Source organism: Sus scrofa, chromosome 6 (genome assembly GCF_000003025.6).
Source record: "Sus scrofa isolate TJ Tabasco breed Duroc chromosome 6, Sscrofa11.1, whole genome shotgun sequence".
NCBI lineage: Eukaryota > Metazoa > Chordata > Mammalia > Artiodactyla > Suidae > Sus > Sus scrofa.
The window spans coordinates 54,407,406-54,431,383 of NC_010448.4; the positions used below are offsets into that span (position 1 = coordinate 54,407,406).

At 44.9% G+C, this 23,978-nt stretch overlaps 1 protein-coding gene across 1 annotated transcript; it reads right to left on the reverse strand.

Annotated features, from left to right (window-relative positions):
• Positions 1–23,883, reverse strand: LOC110261362 (orphan sodium- and chloride-dependent neurotransmitter transporter NTT5-like). Its single transcript, XM_021097558.1, is given in 12 exon segments — positions 1–337; positions 1,684–1,843; positions 1,963–2,192; positions 2,766–3,022; positions 4,434–4,446; positions 4,626–4,875; positions 4,878–5,133; positions 5,336–5,511; positions 5,684–5,810; positions 5,972–6,129; positions 6,537–6,956; positions 23,703–23,883. Coding segments are annotated over 11 exon segments (2,235 nt in total). The 5' UTR covers positions 6,880–6,956; positions 23,703–23,883; the 3' UTR covers positions 1–72.

Here is a 23,978-nt window from a genome sequence, read left to right on the forward strand (position 1 = left end):
TTTGGGCTGTGGGATGGAAATCCTGTGAAATCAGATTGTTATGATCATTATACAACTACAGATGTGATAAATTCATTTGAGTAATTTAAAAAATAAATAAAGAAAAAGAAAAGTCTTCTCTCCACTCCTTGGGGGGATATGGGGTCTGTTTCGGGGGGAGTGGGGGGGGCTCACAATTCTTGAGTCCCAGGCGAAGTAGGTGATCTTCTTTACAGACAGGTGAATCAGGGTGCTTAAGAACAGGACTAGCAGCACGAATGGAGACAGAAAACACCACAGCCAACGATAGATGGGTGAGATGGGGCGGCCCAGCATGATACTCAGGTCTGCAAGGAACCTGGGAGGAAGGGCCACATGACTTTGGGAGGCCCGTCCAGGCCGTACCCAGCCTGGTGTAAGGGTCAGTCCAAACCCAGCCTGGGAGAGGTCCCTTAACACTTCTTAAACCTTTCTGTTCACCTCCACAACCAGTTTTCTGCCCTCTAATTCATCTCCTTTCAGCCTGATTTTGGTCCAAGCCCCAGGATATTTTTTAAATAATTTTTTCTCTCTCCTTTATCATCCTTCAGGATAAAAACCAATTTCCTTAATGTAGTTTCCTCAAGCCCACATAGCCAGCTTTCTGTGGTGCACCTTCTTCATCCCAACACTTACGCAGTTTCTCCTGCCTGGAGCACCCTTCTTTCTCTCCCTTGACAAACTCCCCGCTTCATCTTTCGAGATTCCTCTCCTTGGCTGACTTCAATCTTCTTTAGATAAAAGTCTGTGTTCCTAGAGTGCCCTCCCTGCGGCCTCTATCAGATTTACCACCCTGCCCAAGGATATTCCTCTTTGGACTCTGTGAGCAGGAACTAAATTTAATTATCCCAGTATCCTCGATATTCAATGCAAGGCCTGCCTGGCACATAGGAGCCCCTAAGAAATATTTGAGAGTGATTGGGTGTATGAATGAACCAACTGATGCCAAGAGCCACTATCACCTGTAACCACTGCCACTCTTGGATCACATGGTGATTCTCAATGTTAGTATGCATAGAAATCACCTGGAGTTCTTGCTAAAATACAGATAGAGTCAAATGCCTGGGGTGGAGCCTGAGGGTCTGCATTTCTGATAAGCTTCTAGCTGATGTCAACACTGCTAGTTCAGAAAGCACGCATTTTTTTTTTTTTTCTTTTTAGGGCTACAGGAGCGGCATATGCAAGTTCCCAGACTAGGGGTCAAATCAGAGCTGCAGGTGCCGGCCTACACCACAGCCACAGCAACGTGGGATCCAAGCTGCATCTGTGACCTACACCACAGCTCATGGCAACACCGGATCCTTAATCCATTGAGCGAGGCCAGGATAGAACCCACATCCTCATGGATGCTAGTCAGGTTCGTTTCTGCTGAGCCCCGATGGGAACTCCCTCAGAGCCCACTTTGAGAAGCAAGGGATTACTCGTCTCAGATAGCCAAGATACCCTGAAAGAACTCAGGAGCCCCCAGGACTTGTGAGAGACTGCTCACCACTTTTCCATTTTATAGCTATTTTCCCTGGAACCAGCCCATGCTTTTCTCCTTCCCACCCTCCTGGGGGTGCTCTGTAAGCCCTGGGATAAGAGACCTGGCAGTAAAAGGAGGAACCAACGCTCGATAGGAACCCTAACTGTGCAGGGCAGGAGATCCTGGGCTTGGGACATCACCTCCTGGCCCCATAGATCCAGGCCATGGCCACAGACTCCAAGATGACAATGAAGAAGAGGGCCAGAGATGCCCAGTAATCATCCAGCAGGTTCACGTAGTAGGAGCCGGAGGGCCTCACAAAAAGGAGGCTTCCCAGGAACATAGGCACACAGATGCTCACTGGAGGCAAACATCAGATTTAGATCAAGGTCGGAACTCATCATGGGCTGTGGAAGAGTCCCAGTGGGGTTAAACTAGACCATGGCCATAGGTGGGATGGGGGTCATAGGTCAGAGTACCTGGGAGCAGCTTTGAATATTCCCTCAGGGAAGAGAAAGTATCCTGGAGAGGGGTAACGATGCCTTGTATGATCCCTACCATGGTGCTCAGCCCCAGGTTCACCAGCAACGTGAAGATAACGATGGCCCAGAAGGTGGATCCAGAAAACACAGTGATAATGTTACTAAATGCCACGATGGCCACGCCTGGACCCACCATAACCTGCGTGTGAAAGGAGGGGGAGTGAGGGCTCCGAGCTCAGTCTCTAGAGTCCTAACTCCATTCCCATCCCCGCCCCTAGGCAATTGTCTGCAGCACTGTGAGTGGACATTACCACACTCGTCTGGCCTTGAGACATGTTGACGTCCTCTTAAAACAGCTGCTGGGGAGCTCCCATCATGGCTCAGGGGTAATGAACCTGACTAGGATCCATGAGGACGTGGGTTTGATCCCTGGGGTTAAGGATCCGGCATTGCCGTGAGCTGTGGTGTAGGTCACAGACGCCGCTCGGATCCCACGTTGCTGTGGCTGTGACGTAGGTCAGCAGCTGTAGCTCTGATTCAGCCCCTAGCCTGGGAACCTCCACATGCCGCGGGGTCAGCCCTAAATTGCAAACAAACAAAAAAACCAGCTGCTGGTCTAGCCCCTCTTTGGGGTTGGAGTGAACAAGCTGATGTGAACTCCTGTGCTTGGGGCTGCAGAGGCAAGTTGCCTTAAGGCACCAGGATATTGTGAGCCTTGGCCTTGGTTGTCCAAGATGCTTCTGAGAATTGCCTTTTGGAATTCTACAGACACCTAAGCAGCGCGGAAGCCTCTGGTGCACTAGAGGCTTTGATGAGGAACGCTAGGGTCCCATCCCCAACCTTTACCTGCCTTATTCAATTGCTCAGATAAGTCACACTCCACCAAATAGGGTAGGATAGCGATTTTGATGTGTTCAGGGAGGCTGTTGAGCCACGAGGGGTAGAGAGAGCTTGGATCTTGATACACATTCTTTGGGGGCTTGGCCTCAGGGGGGATCATCTCAGCATCGACCATGTTTATCAATGTCATAATATTCCTGGGGACAGGGGTAGAATTCTATAAAACCATGTGGTCTTTTATGACAGCCTCCTAGGTGAAAAAGGAAATCACTAGCCTGGAAGTTTCGATCTAACTGAAGGAGAGCCAGTGCTGAGCCTGGCATGTACTGCCTGACACCTACTTTCATAACCACGGTGATGTCTGTGGGAGGCTAGAGAATTTCCGACTTGAGTAGCCTCCTGGAGGGGTCTTTCCTATGGCATCACTGAGGGATTTAGGACTCTGACCTCCTACTAGACAATCTCAGGGTAACATTATGGCTTCTTAGCTTTCTTAATCCACTGCCCTCTCAACCTCTTTACTCGCAACTCTCTTAACCTTCTGCAGGTTAGCCCTACTCAACCACTCAACCTTCTTCAACTTGCCATGCATTCCGTTACCTCAGTATTTTGATACCTGATGTTTTCTCTGCCTAGAACGACCCTGCTCTCTCCCCATTCAGTCTACTCAGTTCCATCTCCTAAGCAGTCTCAGTTCCATCTCCTAAGCAGTCTCTATGCGGCAAACACCTACAAAGCCTTACTCCAGCTCACTGAACTCTATTTACTGCCAAGAAAATCTTTTCATAATCTTTTTTTTTTCTTTCTTTCTTTTTTGTCTTTTGTCTTTTTTAGGGCTGCACCCATGGCATATGGCGGTTCCCTGGCTAGCGGTCCAATAGGAGCTACAGCTGCTGGCCTACACCACAGCCACAGCGACACAGGATCCAAGCTGCATCTGCAACCTACACCACAGCTCATGACAACGCCAGATCCTAATGCATTGAGTGAGGCCAGGGAGTGAACCTGCGTCCTCATGGATACTAGTCAGATTCGTTTCCGCTGAGCCACAATGGGAACACCCTCATGATCTGTCTTCATAAGGGCAAATCAACAAACTGCAGAAAAGTAGTTTGGTATGATCTAATGTTTTAAAATGGTTTTTTATATAGGTCTATGAACTGGAGATATTTGAAAGAACACTAACAGTGATTACTTGTCAGGAGACAGACTTAGCTCAGGAATCCCTCTACTAGGAAGACTTCTCTGACGGCCCCAGGAAGTTAATAGCTCCTTTCTCTCCATCTCCTCACCAGCCCTGCTACCAGGCCTTATCTAGTTCCTGATTATCTGTTTAGTATTTACTTCCTCAAAAGACTGTGATTCTCTTGAGGTCAGGGCTGGTAGTCCAATTTACCAGTGGCTGTGTCGCCAGAGCTCAACACAGGGCTGGCAGATAGACATTTTATAAATGTCTGATGAGCGTCTTTGGAATGCAAGTTGCAGGAGAGTCCATGAGGACTCTAGGGCAGCGGGCCTTTTTTTTTGTCTATGGTTCAGCTGAAGATAGCCTTTCATTTTTCCCTGACAGCCCCAGTTAAGAATGGGGTGAACCCACCTTTGAAAACCTAATTCTGGGGCCTTCCTACTTTAGGAAGGCAGCTCTGAAAGAGATAAAGGTGGTGAGCTTCGGGTGTTTCTAAAGTTTAGGATGCTCCAATGTGAGGGCCCCATATTGACAGCCAACGTCCCAGAGGGAAGAGGGCCTAGCCTGGAGTTCTGTGGGCTATTTCTAAGACTTTGGTCTCTGTGATGATCTCCGAATGAAAGGTTAGGCTCACATCATGTAACAGAGTTCGTTGTCCTTTGTGGCCAAGTGGCCCAAGGTGGCAAATACAAACACTGTGATAGTCACTGAGGCGACCAAGTTGAGAAAAGCCACAGCAAAGGCATCAATGACACAGTCATTGGACCGAGGGATGTATGAGCTGATTGCTGTGAAGCTGCCAAAGCCGGGGCCCAGGGACAAAAAGAGCTGGCTCCCTGTTCGGCGCCACACTTCCACAGAGTACAGGGCTGGCACCTGAGGAGGAGAAGCAAACTAGCATAGAAAGGGAGGGATATACACGGACAAGGGAGTGAAGGAGGGAGCTGGGAGGGCCACTGGCAGACAAACAACCTTCCAGCCCTTGACGCCCCCATTTGAATAAGAGAAATAAAGGGTGGCAGCTGCCTCACCTTGGCAGCCAACAAATTCTTGAGACCAAAATTTGCACCTTTCATCTTCAGACTTTGGATAAGAAGACAGAAAAGGATGACGTAGGGGAGGAGTACTGAGACATACAGCATCTGTGTGGGAAGTGTGATGCAGAAACAGAGTTCAGCAGAGGTGGGAGTTTGTACCGCAGGCTCAAAGGCTACTGGGAATCAGAGGTCAGACTAGAAGGGATGAGAGGTTGGAGACCTACAAGCATCAAGTCGGGAGACTATGGGGGGGGGGGTCTCAGACAGAAGGACGTCCGTTAGATCAGTGAGTTAGAGGGTGGCTCACCTTTCCAGTGGACTTGAGCCCTTTGATCATGGAGATGCAGATAATTAACCAGATCACAAAGAGAGAGACACTGAGATGCAGGATTGGCAACCCACCCATCTCGATTTCATCTGTGGCCTTCAGTACCTTCCGGTACCAGAAGTAGGTAGCGGGTGTGGTCCTTGCACACTCGGGATCTGAGGTGGACCGGCCGTGGAGGGAACTGCAAGACCAGGTGCGCTTCCCCGGCCTCACATCTACCCCCCCCACCCCGATCCCATTTCACCATGGTCTCCCCATGATCTTCCTCCCTCCCCCGTCCGTTTCTCAGCCCTCCCCCATTTGCCCTTTTCGTCCTTCCCTTCTCACCATAAGCACTGAGGTTGTTGGCTATGGGGCACAATAACCAAGGCAGTGGAGACTGGAAAGACTGGACCAAATAGAAGAAATTCCAGGCCAGGAGCACACTGTAGTACAAGCCCACGATGATGCACACCTAGGGACCATGAAGCGTTCTGGGGATGAGGAAGAGAGGTGCGCCAGCCAAGGGAAGGGGGTTGACAGCGGACTGGGAACCTGAAGGGACTTGACCGAGGGACATGGGCTGGGATGGGGGTGGGGGTAAAGGTTAGGCCTGGGCAGCCCAGGGCTCCTCACCATGAAGCTGGTATACCCTAAACCCCCAATCCAGGGGCTGATGGCCTTCCACACGCCAATGCTTCCCTGCCGCATCCTCTGACCAGCTGCCATCTCCAGGAACAGGAGAGGAACCCCCACCAAGAACAGCATGAGGATATAGATGAAGAGAAAACTGCCTGTGCAGGGGGTTCGGGGAGGGGATCTGAGAACCATCTGGCCTGGACATCTGGAAAACAGGCCCCCCACCAGGGCTACAGGCATTGTGACTCTGTTCCCACACCCCTCATAGTCCCAGGTGTCCAGTCTCCAGTTCAAGGAAGACCCAGATACCTAGTCTCCACTTCTACCCTTGACCCAGGCCTCCAGCCCCACCATACTTAGGAAACTAAAATCTCAGATATCCTGCTCCCATACTCCCAAGGCTCTAGGGACTCAGGTACCTGGCCCCCACCTTGATCAGTTTCCCAGATCCTCAGCCCCTTCATGACTCAAAGGCCCTGGAGTGGCCAGGATAGGTTTCTGACTCCTCACCCCCCCACCGCCCAGCCCCTGTGGGTCCATGATTCCTGGTCTCCAGGCTTACCACCTCCATTGTGAAAACACAGATAAGGAAAGCGCCAGATGGTGCTCATCCCGACAGAGAAGCCCACCTGGGCCAGGAAGTACTCAGTTTTATTGGTCCAGTATGGTCGGTCATGGGGGGTTTCGTCTTTCTGCTCGTCTTTGTCTAGGGTCTCCAATGTGTCTTCATTCTCTCCTTCGGACCAAGGGTATGTTGACAGAGGGTCCAAAGTCTGGTTCTCCTCAGGTACTTCCTCAGTAGGCAACGTCTCGGGCACTAAGAACTGGAAAGCTGAGGTAGTAACAACCATGGTTTTGGAATCCGAGGGTTTAGACAGCTGAGGTTCCTCATTCTGGGCCTCCATATTGTCATTAACAGTTGTCATCCTGGGTGGACTCTAGTTCCTGTGTCTGCAGGTATGGGATCTCCTTCCTTGCTGACCTTAAGGACATCAAGAATGGCAGACTTGGAGTTCCCGTCGTGGCGCAGTGGTTAACGAATCCAACTAGGAACCATGAGGTTGCGGGTTCGGTCCCTGCCCTTGCTCAGTGGGTTGACGATCCGGCATTGCCGTGAGCTGTGGTGTAGGTTGCAGACGAGGCTCGGATCCTGAGTTGCTGTGGCTGTGGCGTAGGCCCGAAGCTGTAGCTCCAATTAGGCCCCTAGCCTGGGAAACTCCATATGCTACAGGTGTGGCCCTAAAAAGAAAAAAACAAAACAAAAAACCAACATATCAAATATTTTTAAATCAATGAGTTCAGAGAAATACAAATATGTTTAAAATCAATGAGTTCAAAGAGATATTAAAAATCTCAGGACCTACTTACAGCATAGGGAATTATACTCAATATTTTGTAATAACCTATGAGGGAAAAGAATCTGAAAAAAAAATATCTGAATCACTGTGCTGCACAGCTGAAACAAACATGATATTGTAAATCAGCTATACTTTAATAAAAATGTTAAAAAGAGAGAGAAAAACATAAATAAAGCAGACTGAGCCCTTTGAGAATTCACAGCTTTCAGAGATGAGCTCTAGAGAAAAGCAGTCCTTAAGAAAAGGGCAAAATAGGAGTTCCCGTCGTGGTGCAGTGGTTAACGAATCCGACTAGGAACCATGAGGTTGCGGGTTCGGTCCCTGCCCTTGCTCAGTGGGTTAAGGATCTGGCGTTGCTGCGAGCTGTAGGTCACAGACGCGGCTCGGATCCCGAGTTGCTGTGGCTCTGGCATAGGCCGGTGGCTACAGCTCCGATTCGACCCCTAGCCTGGGAACCTCCATATGCCGCGGGAGCGGCCCAAGAAATAGCAAAAAGACAAAAAAAAAAAAAAAAAAGGGCAAAATAAATAAAATTTTTAAAAGTTAAAAATTTCAATGATCATATTCAAAGGATATTAGGCAACAACTCATTTATAAGCTGGCAAATAAAGAGAAAAAAATCAAAAAGTTCACTGTTCTCGTGCCTTTTAAAGTGTATGCCAGGATAATTAATGAATATTTGATAAGTGATGTATCTTCCTAGAATTAGTGTAGCTAATAAAAAAAAGAAAGAAAGGAGTTTCTGCTGTGGTGCAATGGGATTGGAGGCGTCTCAGGAGCACTGGGACCCAGGTTCAGTCCCCAGTCCCACACAGTGGGTTAAAGGATCCCGTGTTGACTCAGCTGTAGCTTAGGCCGCAACTGCAGCTCGGATCTGATCCCTGGCCCCGGAATTCCATATGCCTCGAGGTGGCCAAAAATGAAGGAAAAAAAAAAAAAAAAAGGAGGTAATAATAAACTTAGAATACCGGCATTTTATAATTTCTATTAAATATATGAATCTAGACAGTGATCTTCAACAGCTGTCAACATCTCAAAAAGAGACCTTCAGGCACTTGGCTTTTTTTTTTCTTTGCCTCCTAGGAGAAGTACATAAAACCATTCATTAACTATTCTTGCCAGAACATCGAACCCAAAACAATCAACTTGACCTAATTATCAATGTATTAGAAATAATACAGGGGACAGAGAATATACTAAATAACATCACAGGCAGATAACGAGCAAATTTCAGATGGCTGGAAATTGCACAGGACAAACAACGCAGTTTTATCAACAAATATATTTCAAGAAGGAAAAAAGGAGAAAGACCTACAGATTGAAAGATTCTTAAGAAGAATAGCAATGAATTGCAACATATGAATTTTATTTGGCTGATGATTCAAATGAACTTTTAAAAAATTATGAGACAGTCTCTCAAATAGTTAAACACAGATCCAGGATTCCACTCCTAAATTTATGTCAAGAGAAATAGGAACATATGTCTAAACAAACAAACAAAAAACTCCACTTTTACATGAATGTTCACAGCAGCAGTTTCACAACAGTCCTGGTGTGGGAACAACAGAAAATGTCCACCAACTGGTAACTGGATAAATAAAACGTGGTATAGCCATACAATGCACAACTCAGCAATAAAAATAAAGTGTGTACTGATATGTGCTACACGAGTGAATCTTGTCACAAACAACTACACTTACTGCATGATTCCATTTACAAGAAATGTCCAGAATAGGCAAATCTACAGAACAAAAGTAGGTTAGTGTTCATCTAAGGCTGGGGTTGTGGGCTGGGACACTTGGGGTGATGGTTAAGGAATGTGGGCTTTCTTTTAGGGGTAATGAAAATATACAAAAATTGTAGTGATGGAGGCACAAATCTGTGAATATATTAAATGCCACTGAATTGTATATTTTAAAAGGGTGAGTTGTATGATACATAAATTATGTCTCAATAAAGCTGTTTTAAAAAATATAAAGCTATCAGAAAAAAAAAATGAGACAACCAGAAAAATTTGAACGCTGACTGGATATTTAATGATATTAAAGGATTACTGTTATTTGTTTTAGATGTGATAATAGTTTTGTCAGTTTTTTTTTCCCCAAGGGTTCTTAGTTTTTAGAGAATGTACTGACATACCTGTAGATGAAATGGTAAATTTGGGATCTGCTTCCAAATAATGGGAAGGCATGCAGTGTGGGGAGGAGGGATAAAACCAGATTGGTCACGAGTTGGTCATTACTGAAGATGGGTGACAGGTACAAAGTAATTCATTACATTATGTTTTTGTATGTGTTTGTAAATGTCCAGAATAAAACCGCAGGGAGTGCTGAGACAAGAACCTTTGCCAGCTCTACCGCTGACTCACTGTGTGGACCTCTCTTACTTCTGGATCTCCTGGTTAAAACAGGATGACAATACTTTTTTCTCACACCAGTCCTGTGAGGACAAGTATAAGGTACCTTACCAAGAAACAGATTCCCAACAGCAGTCCAAAAGAAAACCCGCGCATCACACACAAGGGTGCTACTAAACTCAGCCTTAGACAGTAAGGACCCAGAGCTTTGTAGAGAAGCACCTGCTATAGAAATCAGCCTCCTAGCGCTGATCAGTGCTCCCTACAACAAAACGAGATATTCCCAATTCAAACAACCCTGCAGTTAGGTGCCAAAGGACATGCAACAAGTGGCCAGAGGAAAGAAAAATTTGGAGTAGCAAGTGGAGACCCACCAAGATCTCCATTCCACTCCTTTCGGTTTATCTGGTAAAATCCTACTCTCCAACGTCCCCGCCCCAACAAGTTCCAATCCCAAAGCCGGAATGGAGGAGTGGGGGGAGGGCAGAAAGGATGAGCTCCTGGGTTCCCAAACAGGTTCCCAAAACTCAGACCGTTTGATCAGGGGAGAAGGCAACAGCCTCCTCCCTGATTCCCACCTTACCCGACTCAAAAGCACGGGTCTTGAAGCCGCCCGATCGTTTGGATGGGGGCGCGGGGGGGCTGGGGGGAAACACGCGGTTGGGGGGCTACAGGAAGGAAGGAGCGTGAGAGGGTGGGACTACGAGGTACCCCAGCCAATGGCTGATGACACGGAGGTTCACTGCCCCCAACTCCAGAGGCCTCCCACACCCAGGCCGTTATCACCCGCTAGGCAAATTCATTTGATTTAGCCCCGTGGTAAAACCTGCCATGTCTCTTACCGAGCAGATAGGGGCCCCTGGTGCGCTCAGCAAAACAATGCATTAGTTCCCTGGAACTCAGCTCACAGATACACAGTCCACAACAGTCTTGGAACCTCTTTTTAAAAAATAATTTTTAGACCAATGATAGGATTACCACATCCCATCAGCAAGTGCATTAATATCCTTTCCATCTTTGTTGAAGCCACCATTTCCTGGGTTTCTCTTGGCTCAAGGATAAAGCAAGTCTAATAATCTAGCACCTGAATTTGCCACAGCAAGGGGAGCGTTGGAACTCAGGGCTGGACATTTGGCTCGGAAAAGAAAGAAAGACTTGGGAGTTCCTTTCGTGGCTCAGCAGTTAATGAACCCAACTAGGATCCATGAGGATGCAGGTTCGATCCCTGGCCTCGCTCAGTGGGTTAAGGATCCAGCCTTGACATGGGCTGTGGTGTAGGTCACAGATGTGGCTCAGATCCCAAGTTGCTGTGGCTGTGGTGTAGACCAGCAGATGCAGGTCCAATTTGACCCCTAGCCTGGGAACTTCCACATGCCAAAGGTGCGGCCCTAAAAAGCAAAAAAAAAAAAAAAAAAAAAAGAGACACTCATGAGAGAAAAACTGAACATCTGATACATTTGTAGAAAAAAATCTGCTCACACCCTGTGCTTGGAATCCCAGTGGACTGATTTATTGACCACCTACCTCCCCAGCTTCATTCCAGGAGCCAGGGAGATCAGTTGAGAAACAGGTTCTGCAGGCAGCACTGATGGCATATAAAATGGGCATTTGTATATACTGAGGAAGGGGATGGAGAAAACACAGCGAAAGTGGTAACCAGGGAGGATGGGGCCTGGGAAGGGAAGTGCAAAGCCAGGCCCCATGGGCTTCCCGCCCTGCCCCCCCCCCACCGAAAAAAAATGTCCCTATCCTTGGGAATAAAAGCATTTCCAGGTCCAGGGACATCATCAGTTGCAAGTTGGTATTAAGAGTTGCCTGTTAGGTCTGTTCTGAGGGATATATGATGCCAGGCTGAAGAGATAAAGTTAGAAAGTCCCACACCAGGTTAATCAGCAACTTGAACATGGCTTTGTAGGATTTCCTCCTTTTGGATACTCGGGGGGGGGGGGCGGGGGGGAAGGGGATTTGGAAGCTATCACAGGCCTGCCCCAGTTAGTGGCGTTGACAGGAATCCCACGGATGAGGCCATATACAAGGTAGATGGGGATGGGGAGGATGACAGTGAGTGAAAGGGCAATCACTGTGAACAGCCCCATGGTGGGTGTTGTCAGACCACTTGTTTTGACTGTGGAGAGATGGAATGGGGTTCAGAACATCAAAATTCCCAGAAAAGGAAGGACTGTGGAAAGGAAGGGTGGGAGGGGAACCAGGGCAGAGGACTAAGAGTCTTCAGGGAGTCAGAGAAGAAGATAACATGGTCTTTAGACCAAGAATGGATGGAAAAATCTGGTTCGCACTCCCCGTGAAGGTCTGGGGTCTGGGGAGAGAGGCTTACAGCGCTTGAGTCCCAGGCCAGGTAGATGATGGTCGTCAGAGACAGATGAAACATAGAAGGCACAGACAGGACCAGCAGCACAACTGGATTCAGACAGGACCACAGCCCATGAATGATGGGGTAGAAGGGGTGGCCCCACAGGAGAGCCGAGGCTGCAAAGAAACTGGGAGGAAGGGCCAAGAGACTGTAGAAGGCACACTTGGGCCTTACCCAGTCTTGGAGGGCAAGGTCAGCCTGACTTTAGCATCTTTCGAATATTCTACTTCACCTCCAAACCTCTGCCTTAGGTTAAGCCTCATCCTCTTTAACTTCTTCCATTCCAAGCTAAGAAAAATTTTCATTTTTCATTCCAAGCTAAGAAAAATTTTCAAACATTTCTCTACTGCTCAAAAACCTTTCACAGGTACCAGTGCCCTCAGGATAAAGGCCAAGTCACCTTCATTCATTCCATGAATATGAGAGTGTCTATGATGTACCAGGGATTCTGCTAGGTGCTGAGTATCCGTAGTGAACAACACAGACTCCAAAAAAGCTAACAATTGACCCTCAGGAGCTATTCTTAGTTCTTCCAGTCTATGTATCCGGCCTCTTCTTTTTTTTAACTTTAAAAAAAAATCTTTTTGTTGGAGGAATTCCCATCGTGGCTCAGTGGTTAACTAACTCAGCTAATGTCCATGAGGATATGGGTTCGATTCCTGGCCTCACTCAGTGGGTAAGGATCCGGTGTTGCTGTGAGCTGTGGTGTGGGTCACAGATGTGGCTCAGATGGATCTGGCATTGCTGTGGCTGTGGTATAGGCTGGCAACTGCAGCTCCAATTCAACCCCTAGCCTAGGAAGCCCCATATGCTACAGGTACGGCCCTAAAAAGACGACCAAAAAAAAACCTTTTTATTAAAGTATAGTTGATTCACAGTGTTGAGCCAATTTCTGCTGTACAGCATAGTGATCCAGTCATAAATGTATATATACACCCCTTTTCTCACACTATGTATCCAGCCTCTTTTACCGCATGTTCTCAATCTCAATAAATATATAAGTGGGGTCTTTTGGCCTAGAATATCCTTCTCTCTCCCTCCACCTACCTATTCATCTGTCCAGACTATGCCCAACCATCTTCTCACCTGAGACGCCTTTTCCGACTCTCCAGATGCCCCTAGATGTCCCTGGCAACCTCAACTATACGCTTGCCACCTTGTACTGGGATTGTCTGCTGATATATGTCTTGCTCCTTAGACTCTGTGCTCTTTGAGAGGAGGAGCTTATTCTATCCATTTGTATCTCAGTACCACACGGCTTTCTTGACACAAAGAAAATTTCAAGAAATACATGCTGAGTGAGTTAATGAATAAGTGAACTGACTCCAAGAACCACTATCACCTGAAAATGCTGCCACCTGAACCTTCTGTCCTGGAATTCTATCTACTACTTGGATGACCACACACCAGCCTGTTTAAAAGCTGTCCTGGGAGTTTCTTGTATTTTATTTGGATTTTCCCACTCTTCCTTCCACAGTGATGTCTACTATATCCCTGAATATCATGTTTCCCCTTCCCTAGTAGCTAGCTCTTCCTTGCAACCTACACCTCTACCATCTCAGCCCAAGCCACTGCTAGCTTCCATGTGGGACGTCAGAATAGCTCCCAACTACTCTCCTTGATTCACTCTTGACTCCTCCTAGTTTATTCACAACAGAGCAGTCATAGGAATCTTTTTCAAAAACAAATCTGATGTCACTCCCTTTCTCAAAACCCTGCCATGCTTCCTCTCTCATTCTGCATAGAAACCTAAGTCCTACTTTTATGGCCTAAAAGGCCCTACATGATCTCCCATTACCTCTCTGGCCTCATCTCCTAACCTTCTATTCCTCTTATCTCCTTGTGGCTCAAAAACTCCAGGCATGATGCTTCCTCTTGCTTTTGTACTTACTGTTTTCTCTGCTTGGAACTCTCTCTCGAAATCTTGTCATGGTTCCTCCCCTCATTGTGTTCAGGAGTCTGCTCAAATGTCACCTTGTCAGAGAGGGTTTCCCTGCGATCCTGTCTAAATCAGTGCCCCACACACTCCTCCTCTTGATCATCCTACCTTACCTTTTGATTTGCCTCGTGTCAGTTATCACCTCCTGATATTTTTATTTGTTCATTTGGTTATTGCCTATCTCCACCACCAGAATGTAAACTTCCTAACAACAAGGATGCTTGTTTATTCAATGCTGTATCCCTGGTGATTAAAACAGTGCCTGGCCCATATCAAATACTCAAAAAATATGTTAAATGAATGAATAAAAATGTTTCTCAGGAGTTCCCATTGTGGCTCAGTGGCTAACGAATCTGACTAGGAACCATGAGGTTGCAGGTTTGATCGTTGGCCTCGATCAGTGGGTTAAGGATCCCGTGTTGCTGTGAGCTGTGGTGTAGGTTGCAGACGCAGCTCGGGTCCTGTTTTGCTATGGCTATGGCATAGGCCAGTGGCCACAGCTCCAATTAGACCCCTAGCCTCGGAACCTCCATATGCCAAGGAAGCAGCTCTAGAAAAGGCAAAAAGACAAAAAAAAAAAAAAAAGAAGAAGAAGAAGTTAAAGTGGAATGTGAAAAATGAGTTGGACTGTGAGTTTCTGGTTCCCATCTAAAGAACTTGTAAGGGGGGATTTGCCATTCCATCCTAACTAGTAAAAAGCTGAACAGACTGAAAAACTAACAACTCTTGGATCCCTAAGGGAGGTGAGGACACAGGGCAAATCACTGCCTTTAAGACCGGAGAGACAGGCAAATACAGATTCACTGATTACAGAGCAGAGCAGACTCCTGAGCGCAAATCACCATGGAACCAGTACCAGGACAGGAAACTTGAATTATAAGTGACAAATTTCTGGAGGCTCTGTGTGGACAACTCTGAGAGTTTAAAACTGCAAGGGGACTTAGCCATTTGGGGAGGGGCTCATTTTTGTAAGTTCAACCTCCAGGAACCTGACCAGTTTCTTAGAAGATATCAGAGAAAAATCCCTTGTGCTTCCAGCATGGGGAAGGAAAAAAGAACCATTCTGAATGGCTCCAGTCCTCAGGAGAAACTAGTTAACCAGAATCTAATCTTTTGGGGTAATATCAGAGTCAAACTGACCTAGGGTAAAGAAATATCCAACTCCAGCCCATTCTAGCCATCCTGTCCTAAGAAAAGAAGGGGAAAAATTTTTAAGAAAAACTTGTGAAATTCACAGTCCAGAAAAATAGGCTCACTAAAGACTGAGATCTAGTCATAGGATTGTAGGACACATCCTATCCCTACACCTTACCACTGCACTCCTAAAGGCCTGTTTACAGCAGTTCCTTTCACCCATTACATCATGTTCAGGCTATCAAGAAAAAAAAATTAAAAGGCATACCAAAAGGCAAAAAGCACAATTTGAAGAGACAGCAAGCATCAGAACCAGACATGGCTGGGACACTGAAATCATCAGACCAGGGATTTAATACAACTATGATTAATATGCTATGGGCTCTAATGGATTAAGTAAGTAGATAGCATGCGAGAACAGATGAGCAATGTAAGCAGAAGGATGTAAATCCTAAGAAAGAACCAAGGAGAATTGATAGAGACAAAGAAAAAAATGCCATAACAAAAATGAGAAATATCTTTGAGAGGTATATTAGTAGACTGGAAACGGCCAAGAATATAAACTCTGATCTTGAGGCTATCTCAATAGAAACCTCCAAAACTGAAATGCAAAGAGATCAAAGACTGAAAATCAGCAGTAAAGATATAGTTGAACTCAACACCACCACCAATCAACAGGATATAATTAGCATCTACCAATTACTTCATCCAGTAACAGAAGAATACGTACTTTTCTCAAGCTCATTCACCACAGTAGACCACATTCTGGGCCACAAAACACCTTAACAAATGTAAAAGTCAAGAAGTCATACAATGCCTGCTCTCAGTCCACAATCAAATTAAACCAGAATTAAATAACACAAAGATAACTGGAAAATCCAAAAATACGTGGTGACTAAACAACAAACTTCTAAAACAAACAAACAAAAACAAAAACAAAAAAACACAAAAAAAACTTCTAACACATGGGCCAAAGAATAAACCTTAGGAGAAATTTAAAATATTTTGGGAGTTCCCGTTGTGGCGCAGTGGTTAACGAATCCGACTAGGAACCATGAGGTTTCGGGTTCGGTCCCTGCCCTTGCTCAGTGGGTTAAGGATCTGGCATTGCCGTGGGCTGTGGTGTAGGTTGCAGATGTGGCTCAGATCCCACGTTGCTGTGGCTCTGGCGTAGGCCAGCGGCTACAGCTCCGATTAGACCCCTAGCCTGGGAACCTCCATACGCCACGGAAGCAGCCCAAAGAAATAGCAAAAAGACAAAAAAAAAAAAAAAAAGTAAAATATTTTGAACTAAACAAAAATGAAACAACTCACCAAAATTTCTGGGATGCAGCAAAAGCAGTGCTTTGAGGGAAATTTATAGCATTGGATGCATATATTTAAAAAATAAAAATATATATAAAATTGATAATCTAAGTTTCCACCTTAGGAAACTAGAAGAATTTAAAAGTTTTTCTTCTGAAGAAAAGGCAAATAAGAATTAGAGTAGAAATTGAAAACAAAAATAAGTAGTGAAAATCAACAAAATCAAAAGCTGGTTCTTTGAAAAGATCAATAAAATTGATAGCTTTTAGCCAAGCTGAGTAACAACATAAGAAAGAGGGCACAAATTATTAACATCAGAAATAGTAGACATAACTACAAATCCAAAGGACATTAAAAGGATAATAAAGGAACACCAAGAAAAAAAATCTATGACCATCAATTTGATAACCTAGATAAAATAGACCATTCCTTGAAAAACACAATCTTCCAAAACTCATACAGAAATAGGATAATCTAAATAGGCCTCTCTCTATTAAAGAAATAATAAATAATTAATTGCCTTCCAAAACAGAAAGCACAAGGTCTACATGGGCTCACTAATGAATTCTACCAAATATTTAAGGACGAAATTATACAGTTCCCTATGATCAAAGGATAGAGCAAAGGGAATAATTCAATGAAATCAGCATGAGCCAGATACCAAAACCAGACAAAGATATTACAGGAAGAGAAAAGTACTGACCAACAACTCTCATAAACATAGACCAAAAATCCTCAACAAAATATTAGCAAGGAGTTCCCACTGCGGCTCAGCCATAATGAACCCAACTAGTATCCATGAGGAGTTGAATTCAATCCCTGACCCTGCTCAGTGGGTTAAGGATCCGGCATTGCCATGAGCTGTGTGTAAGCTGCAGATGTGACTCAGATCCCGCATTGCTATGGCTGTGGTGTAGGCAGTATAGCTGCAGCATAGGCTAGCTACAACTCAGATTCAATCCCTAGCCCCAGAACTATATGCTGTGGGTGTGGCCATTAAAAAAAAAAAAAAAAGAAGGCAAATACAATCCAACAATGTAAAAAAAGAATTATACATCATGACCAAATGGGATTTATCCCAAGTATGCAAGGCTGGTTCAATATTCAAAAATCAGGAGTTCCCATCATGGCGCAGTGGTTAACGAATCCGACTAGGAACCATGAGGTTGCAGGTTCGATCCCTGCCCTTGCTCAGTGGGTTAAGGATCCGGCGTTGCCGCGAGCTGTCGTGTAAGTTGCAGACGCGGCTCGGATCCCACGTTGCTGTGGCTCTGGTGTAGGCCAGTGACTACAGCTCCAATTCGACCCCTAGCCTGGGAACCTCCTCCATATGCTGCGGGAAGCAGCCCTTGAAAAAGCAAAAAGACAAAAAAAAATTCAAAAATCAGTTAATGGAAGTTCCTGTCGTGGCACTGTGGTTGACGAATCCGACTAGGAACCATGAGGTTGCGGGTTCGATCCCTGGCCTTGCTCAGTGGGTTAAGGATCTTTCGTTGCCATGAGCTGTGGTGTAGGTCGCAGACATGGCTCGGATCCTGCATTGCTGTGGCTCTGGCGTAGGCCAGTGGCTACAGCTCCGATTAGACCCCTAGCCTGGGAACCTCCATATGCCGCAGGAGTGGCCCTAGAAAAGGCAAAAAGACAAAAAAAAAAAAAAAAAAAAAATCAGTTAATGCGGAGTTCCCGACATGGCTCAGCAGAAACAAATCTGACTAGCATCCAAGAGGAGGCAGGTTCAATCCCTGGTCTTGCTCAGTGGGTTAAGGATCCAGCATTGCAGTAAGCTGCAGTATAGGTCGCAGATGCGGCTCATATCTGGTGTTGCTGTGGTTGTGGCATGGGCCAGCAGCTGCAGCTCCAATTCAACCCCTAACCTCGGAATTTCCATATGCTGCGGGTGAGGCCCTAAAAAGAAAAAAAAAAAAAATCGTTAATGTACCAATAGGCACACAAAAAGATGCTCAACATTGATAACTATTAGAGAAATGCAAATCAAAACTACAATGAGGTACCACTTCATACCAATCAGAATGGCCATTAAAAAAATCTGCACATGGGGGAAAAAACTGTAACTGCAATGTATACATCTAAGGATAACCTGACCCCCTTGCTGTACAGTGGGAAAATAAAAAAATAAAAAAAAAAAGAGGGAAAAAAAAAAATCTGCACAGGGGAGTTCCCGTCGTAGCGCAGTGGTTAACGAATCCGACTAGGAACCATGAGGTTGCGGGTTCGATCCCTGCCCTTACTCAGTGGGTTAACCATCCGGTGTTGCCATGAGCTGTGGTGTAGGTTGCAGACGCGGCTCGGATCCCGCGTTGCTGTGGCTCTGGCGTAGGCTGGTGGCTACAGCTCCGATTGGACCCCTAGCCTGGGAACCTCCATATGCCGCGGGGAGCGGCCCAAAGAAATAGCAAAAAGACCAAAAAAAAAAAAAAAAAATCTGCACACAATGTTAGACTGCACAGGGTGTGGAGAAAAGGGAACCCGCCTACACTGTTGGTGGGAATGCAAATTGGTGTAGCCATTACGGAAAACAGTATGAAGTTTCCTTAAAAAACTAAAAATAGGAGTTCCCTGTGGCTCAGCAAATAAGGATTCAGTGTTGTCACTGCTCGGATGGCTGCCGTGGTGCAAATTCAATCCCTGGCCTGGGAATTTCCATATGCTGCAGACACAGTCAAAAAAAAAAAAAAATCTTTCAAACACACATACATGTACATACACATATTCACTCACACAAACACACACACACACATACAAACATTTCTAATACCAGATATCATTAATGGCAAATTCTACCAACCTTTAAGGAAGAAATAATTCCAGTATTAAATATGCTTTTCTAGAAAACAGAAAGAGGAACACTCCTCCATTTATTTTATAAGGACACCTCAACTTTGATAACAAAATTTACCTGAAAACTCGAAAGCCCCCAAATAGCTAAGATACTCCTGAATAAAAACAAAATGAGAAGATATACTCTAACAAGTATTAAGCTTATTATAAATTTGTAGTAAGACAGTGTGAATTGAGACAGGGACAAATAGACTAATGGAACAGAATCAAGAGCCTAAAACTAGACTCCCATATATGAAGTCTAGATACATGGATAGATATGCCATAGCAGACCTGTGAGTAGAGGGTTAAATTCTCAATAAATGGTGTTAGGACAATTGAGTATCCATATAACAAAAAAAGAAACTGACCCCTACCTCAAATAACATGCAAAAATCTGTCTCAGGTGGAAAGAAGAAAGAAGAAAATGTGAAAAGCCATAGCATAAAATTCAAGAAAATATGAAGGAATGGAGGATCACTGTCTTCTATTACTCCAGGCAAAAAAATTGCAGATGATGTGAATGCTGCCCCTTGAAGCACAACGCCTTGGTAGAGGAAAAGATTTCTTATAAAAGACATGATGAGCAATGACCAAAAATTTCAATTTGATATATTTTACTACATTAAAATTAAAACCTCCTTTTCATCAAAAGTCCCCAAAAGGATAACAGAAAGAAAAACCATAGAGTGGGAGAAGATATCTGCAACCTACATGACAACAAATGACTAATATTCAAAAAGTATAAAGTACATGTACAAATCAGAAAGAAAAAGACAGGAGTTCCCATCGTGGCTCCATGGAAACGAATCCAACTAGGAACCATGAGGTTGCAGGTTCAATCCCTGGCCTCACTCAGTGGGTTAAGTTCCAGCGTTGCCATGAGGTGTGGTGTAGGTCGCAGACACAGATCAGATCCCGTGTTGTTGTGGCTCTGGTGTAGGCAGGCAGCTGCAGCTCAAATTAGACCCCTAGCCTGGGAATCTCCATATGCTGCTGCTAGTGTGGCCCTAAAAAGAGAAAAGCCAAAAAAAAAAAAAAAAAAGAGACAGATAACCCAATAGGAAAATGGGCAAGAGGCTTGAGCGGCACTTCACAAATATTTTATAATATTTAAACAATTATGACATGCATCATGGAGTTAAATTATTCAAATCAATATAAAATTCCATAATACAAATATTATGTCATTAATAATCAGTGAAAGGCAATTAAAATTACAATGAGGATACGGTCTTTAGGGCATTAGCCTGCTGTGGCCTCCTTTGCCTGGCAAAGCAATAAAGCTATTTTTTCCTTCTTTGTCAAAAAAAAAAGGAAAAAAAAAAAAAAGAAATACCACTGCATAACAATCTGATTGGTAAAAAATGGAAAAGTCAAATAATACCAGATATTGATGAGCTGCAGAGCAAATAAGAATTATCCTCAATGTTAGTATAAATTGTTAAAACTACTTGGAGAACAACTTAGTAGTAAAATCGAATGCATACATACCCTATGGCCCAACAACTCCCAATATTAGGTATATTCCCCAGAGAAACTTTTTCACTTGTGCAACAGAATATAGTAATAATAACAATAATTAACACATTGTGCTTGCTTTGTGTCAAGCACTGTTCTAAATGCTTCACATTTTTATATTACATTACTCTTCACAACAACGCTACGAGGTAAATACTATAATTATCTCCACTTTACAAAAGTGAAAGAACTGAAACACAAAGAAACTACACAACTTTCTCAAGGTTACACTGCCCATGAGTGGCAGAGTCAGGATTTAACATAGTCTGATTCCATAAAGAGCTCTTTACCAACTAAACATTTTTCTACTTCTCACAAGAACATTCTCAGTGGAGTTCCCGCTGTGGCACAGTGGGTTAAGAACCAGACTGCAGCAGCTCAGGAAGCATAGGTTCAATTCTTGGCCCTGAAGTAATGGGTTAAAGGATCCAGCACTGCCGCAGCTGTGGTGTAGTTTGCATCTGTGGCTCAGATTCAATCCCTGCCCAGGGAGCTTCCATATGCCGTGCGTGCAGCTACAGAAAAAAAAAAAAAAAGAGAGAGAATGTTCCCCACAACAGTATTCATAATTGTCATAAAGTTGAAAAATGCAAATGCCCCTCAAGAGTAAAATGAATAAATCATAGACTATTCAAACAAAAGAATACTACGCATATATGAAGAAAATAAAGGAACTGCAGCTACACTCAACAGTAAAAATGCACAATGTTGAACAAAAGCACAACATAAAATATTCCAGAGACAATAAGTCATATTTCTAAGTTCAAAACAGAAGCAAAATTAAACTAATAATTTAAGGATGCATATAGACATAGTAAAAGTATAAAGAAATTCAAAGAAATTATTACCACAAAAGTCAGACTAGAAGCTATCTCTAAAAGAGAAAAAGAGGTATTTGATTATGAAATGACAATTTGAGATGATCTTCCAGAGTCATGGTAATATTCTAGTTCTCAATCTGTTGGCAGTTATGTAGATATAAGCTTTATAATTATTCATTTAAAACTCTGTTTATATGTTCTATGCACTTTTGTGGATGCATATTTCATGATTTAGAATGTTAAAAATAAAATATAAAGAAAAAGAGAAGAAATGGCTCAAGAATAAGGAGAAATGCCAGAAGGAAATGCTGTCACAAAAGCTAAAGAGAAAGCAACAGAGAGCCTCAGATAATCAACACAAAATCAAATAAGATAAACTCTAAAGTGTGTCCATAATGAATTCTTTCCTTTGGGCTTTGGAAGAAACCCCAAATCTTAATTCAATTCATTCAAAAGTTAACCAAGTTGAGAAAGCTGGGGACATTTATCTAAGAGTTGGCAGCTTACCTAAGAAACACAAATCTTCACTACTACTAGGTGGTTTGCCAGCAGCTGAAATGAACCATAACTCAAAATAATAAGTACTTCTGATTCCCATCATTCATGTTAACAATGACCCTGACACCGCCCTTCCACTTTAAAAGGGGGGGGGGCGGTACTCATGAAAAATATATCAATCTTTCTTGAACATATTCAAAAAGGGACTCCTTTCAAGGTCCTACTGTATAGCACAGGGAATTCTATTCAATATCCTGTGCTAAACCATAATGAAAAAGAATATGAAAAAAATATATACATATAGATAAACTGAATATATATATATAACTGAATTCCTCTGCTGTAGAGCAGAAATTAACACAACATTGTAAATCAACTATACTTCAATTTTTTAAACTGGGTTTTTATCTAAATTTATTTATCTATTCATTTGTTTGTATGTGTAGTCTTTTTGACTCTTTAGGGCCGCACCCACGGCACATAGAGGTTCCCAGGCTAGGGGTCAAATCGGAGCTGTAGCTGCCGGCCGACTCCACAGCCACAGCTACGCCAGATCCAAGCCACATCTGGGACCTACACCACAGCTCGCGGCAATGCCGGATCCTTAACCCACTGAGCGAGGCCAGGGATGGAACCCCGTCCTCATGGATACTATGTCAGGTTCATAAACTGCTGAGCCATGACAGGAACTCCTATTTATTTATTTATTATTATTATTTTGTCTTGTTATGGCTGTATCTGCGGCATAGGGAGGTTCCCAGGCTAGGGGTCCAACTGGAGCTGTAGCCGCCGGCCTACACCACAGCCACAGCCACGCCAGATCCGAGCCGCATCTTCGACCTACACCACAGCTCACGGCAACGCAGGCCTCTTTAACCCACTGAGCGAGGCAACCTGTGTCCTCATGGATCCTAGCAGGGCTCCTTAATCGCTGAGCCACAATGGGAACGCCTATATTTCAATTTTTAAAAACGTATTTAAGTGTATCCTTAAAACGAGTTTTCTGGTAAATCAGTAAATTTGACCCAGGGAAAGAACTGAGTTTTAGCAAAGAGATCCTGCAAACTGGCCACTTGTAACACTTAAAACCCCCTTGGTCCCCTGGTAAACCCTTCCTCGCAGGCTGGAGACGCCCTGAGGGTGGCTGACTGTGTGACACCCTCCAGCATCCTTCCCTCTGGGGAGCGCTGGGGGGGTAGGGGGGGCTCCGGAAAGGCCCCGTGCCTCTCAGTTTACCTCCTTCCTGGACCCGCCAACTCCAAAACTGAAAGGAGGGTCCCTGGTGCATCCTCAAGGCGCAGGCCGTAACTGCTTGTCCCTCACAGGCCAGAGACAGGGCTGGACCCGATCTCCACCGCTTGGCAGCCTGAACCAATGGGAATCCCCAACTGGGCAGGGACCGAAGGCGACTCCCCTGAAGGTTGAGCCTTGGAACTGACTCAGGGTGAGATCAAGTGAGCCAAGGGGCCGACGCCAAGGAGAGCGTCTGGGAGGCTCCGTCTTGCGGCCTAAAAGTTATCCCTTGCCAAGTCCAGGGCCCAAACTCACACACCCCAAGTTTCAGGGAACCCTTGGGAACCAAGTCACCTTCACCGTAGCCTCGAAGCCTGGGGTCTCCAGTCTGGTCAGTCAGGCGATAATGAAGGTGAAGAAGGCTCAACTGAGAAGGCTAGCAACCATTTCCGGCCCTTTCAGGTCTCCTCAGGCCTGAACGCGCGACGCTCCTCGCTCGGCCGCAGGTGCCGCCTTTCCTGCGTTTCTCTGCGCATGCGCCGCTGGTCCTCTCGCGAGCCCTCTAACCAGAGTCCGTAGCTCCACCCTCCCTAACACCTACGCCTACCCTACTGCGCAGGCGCGCACACG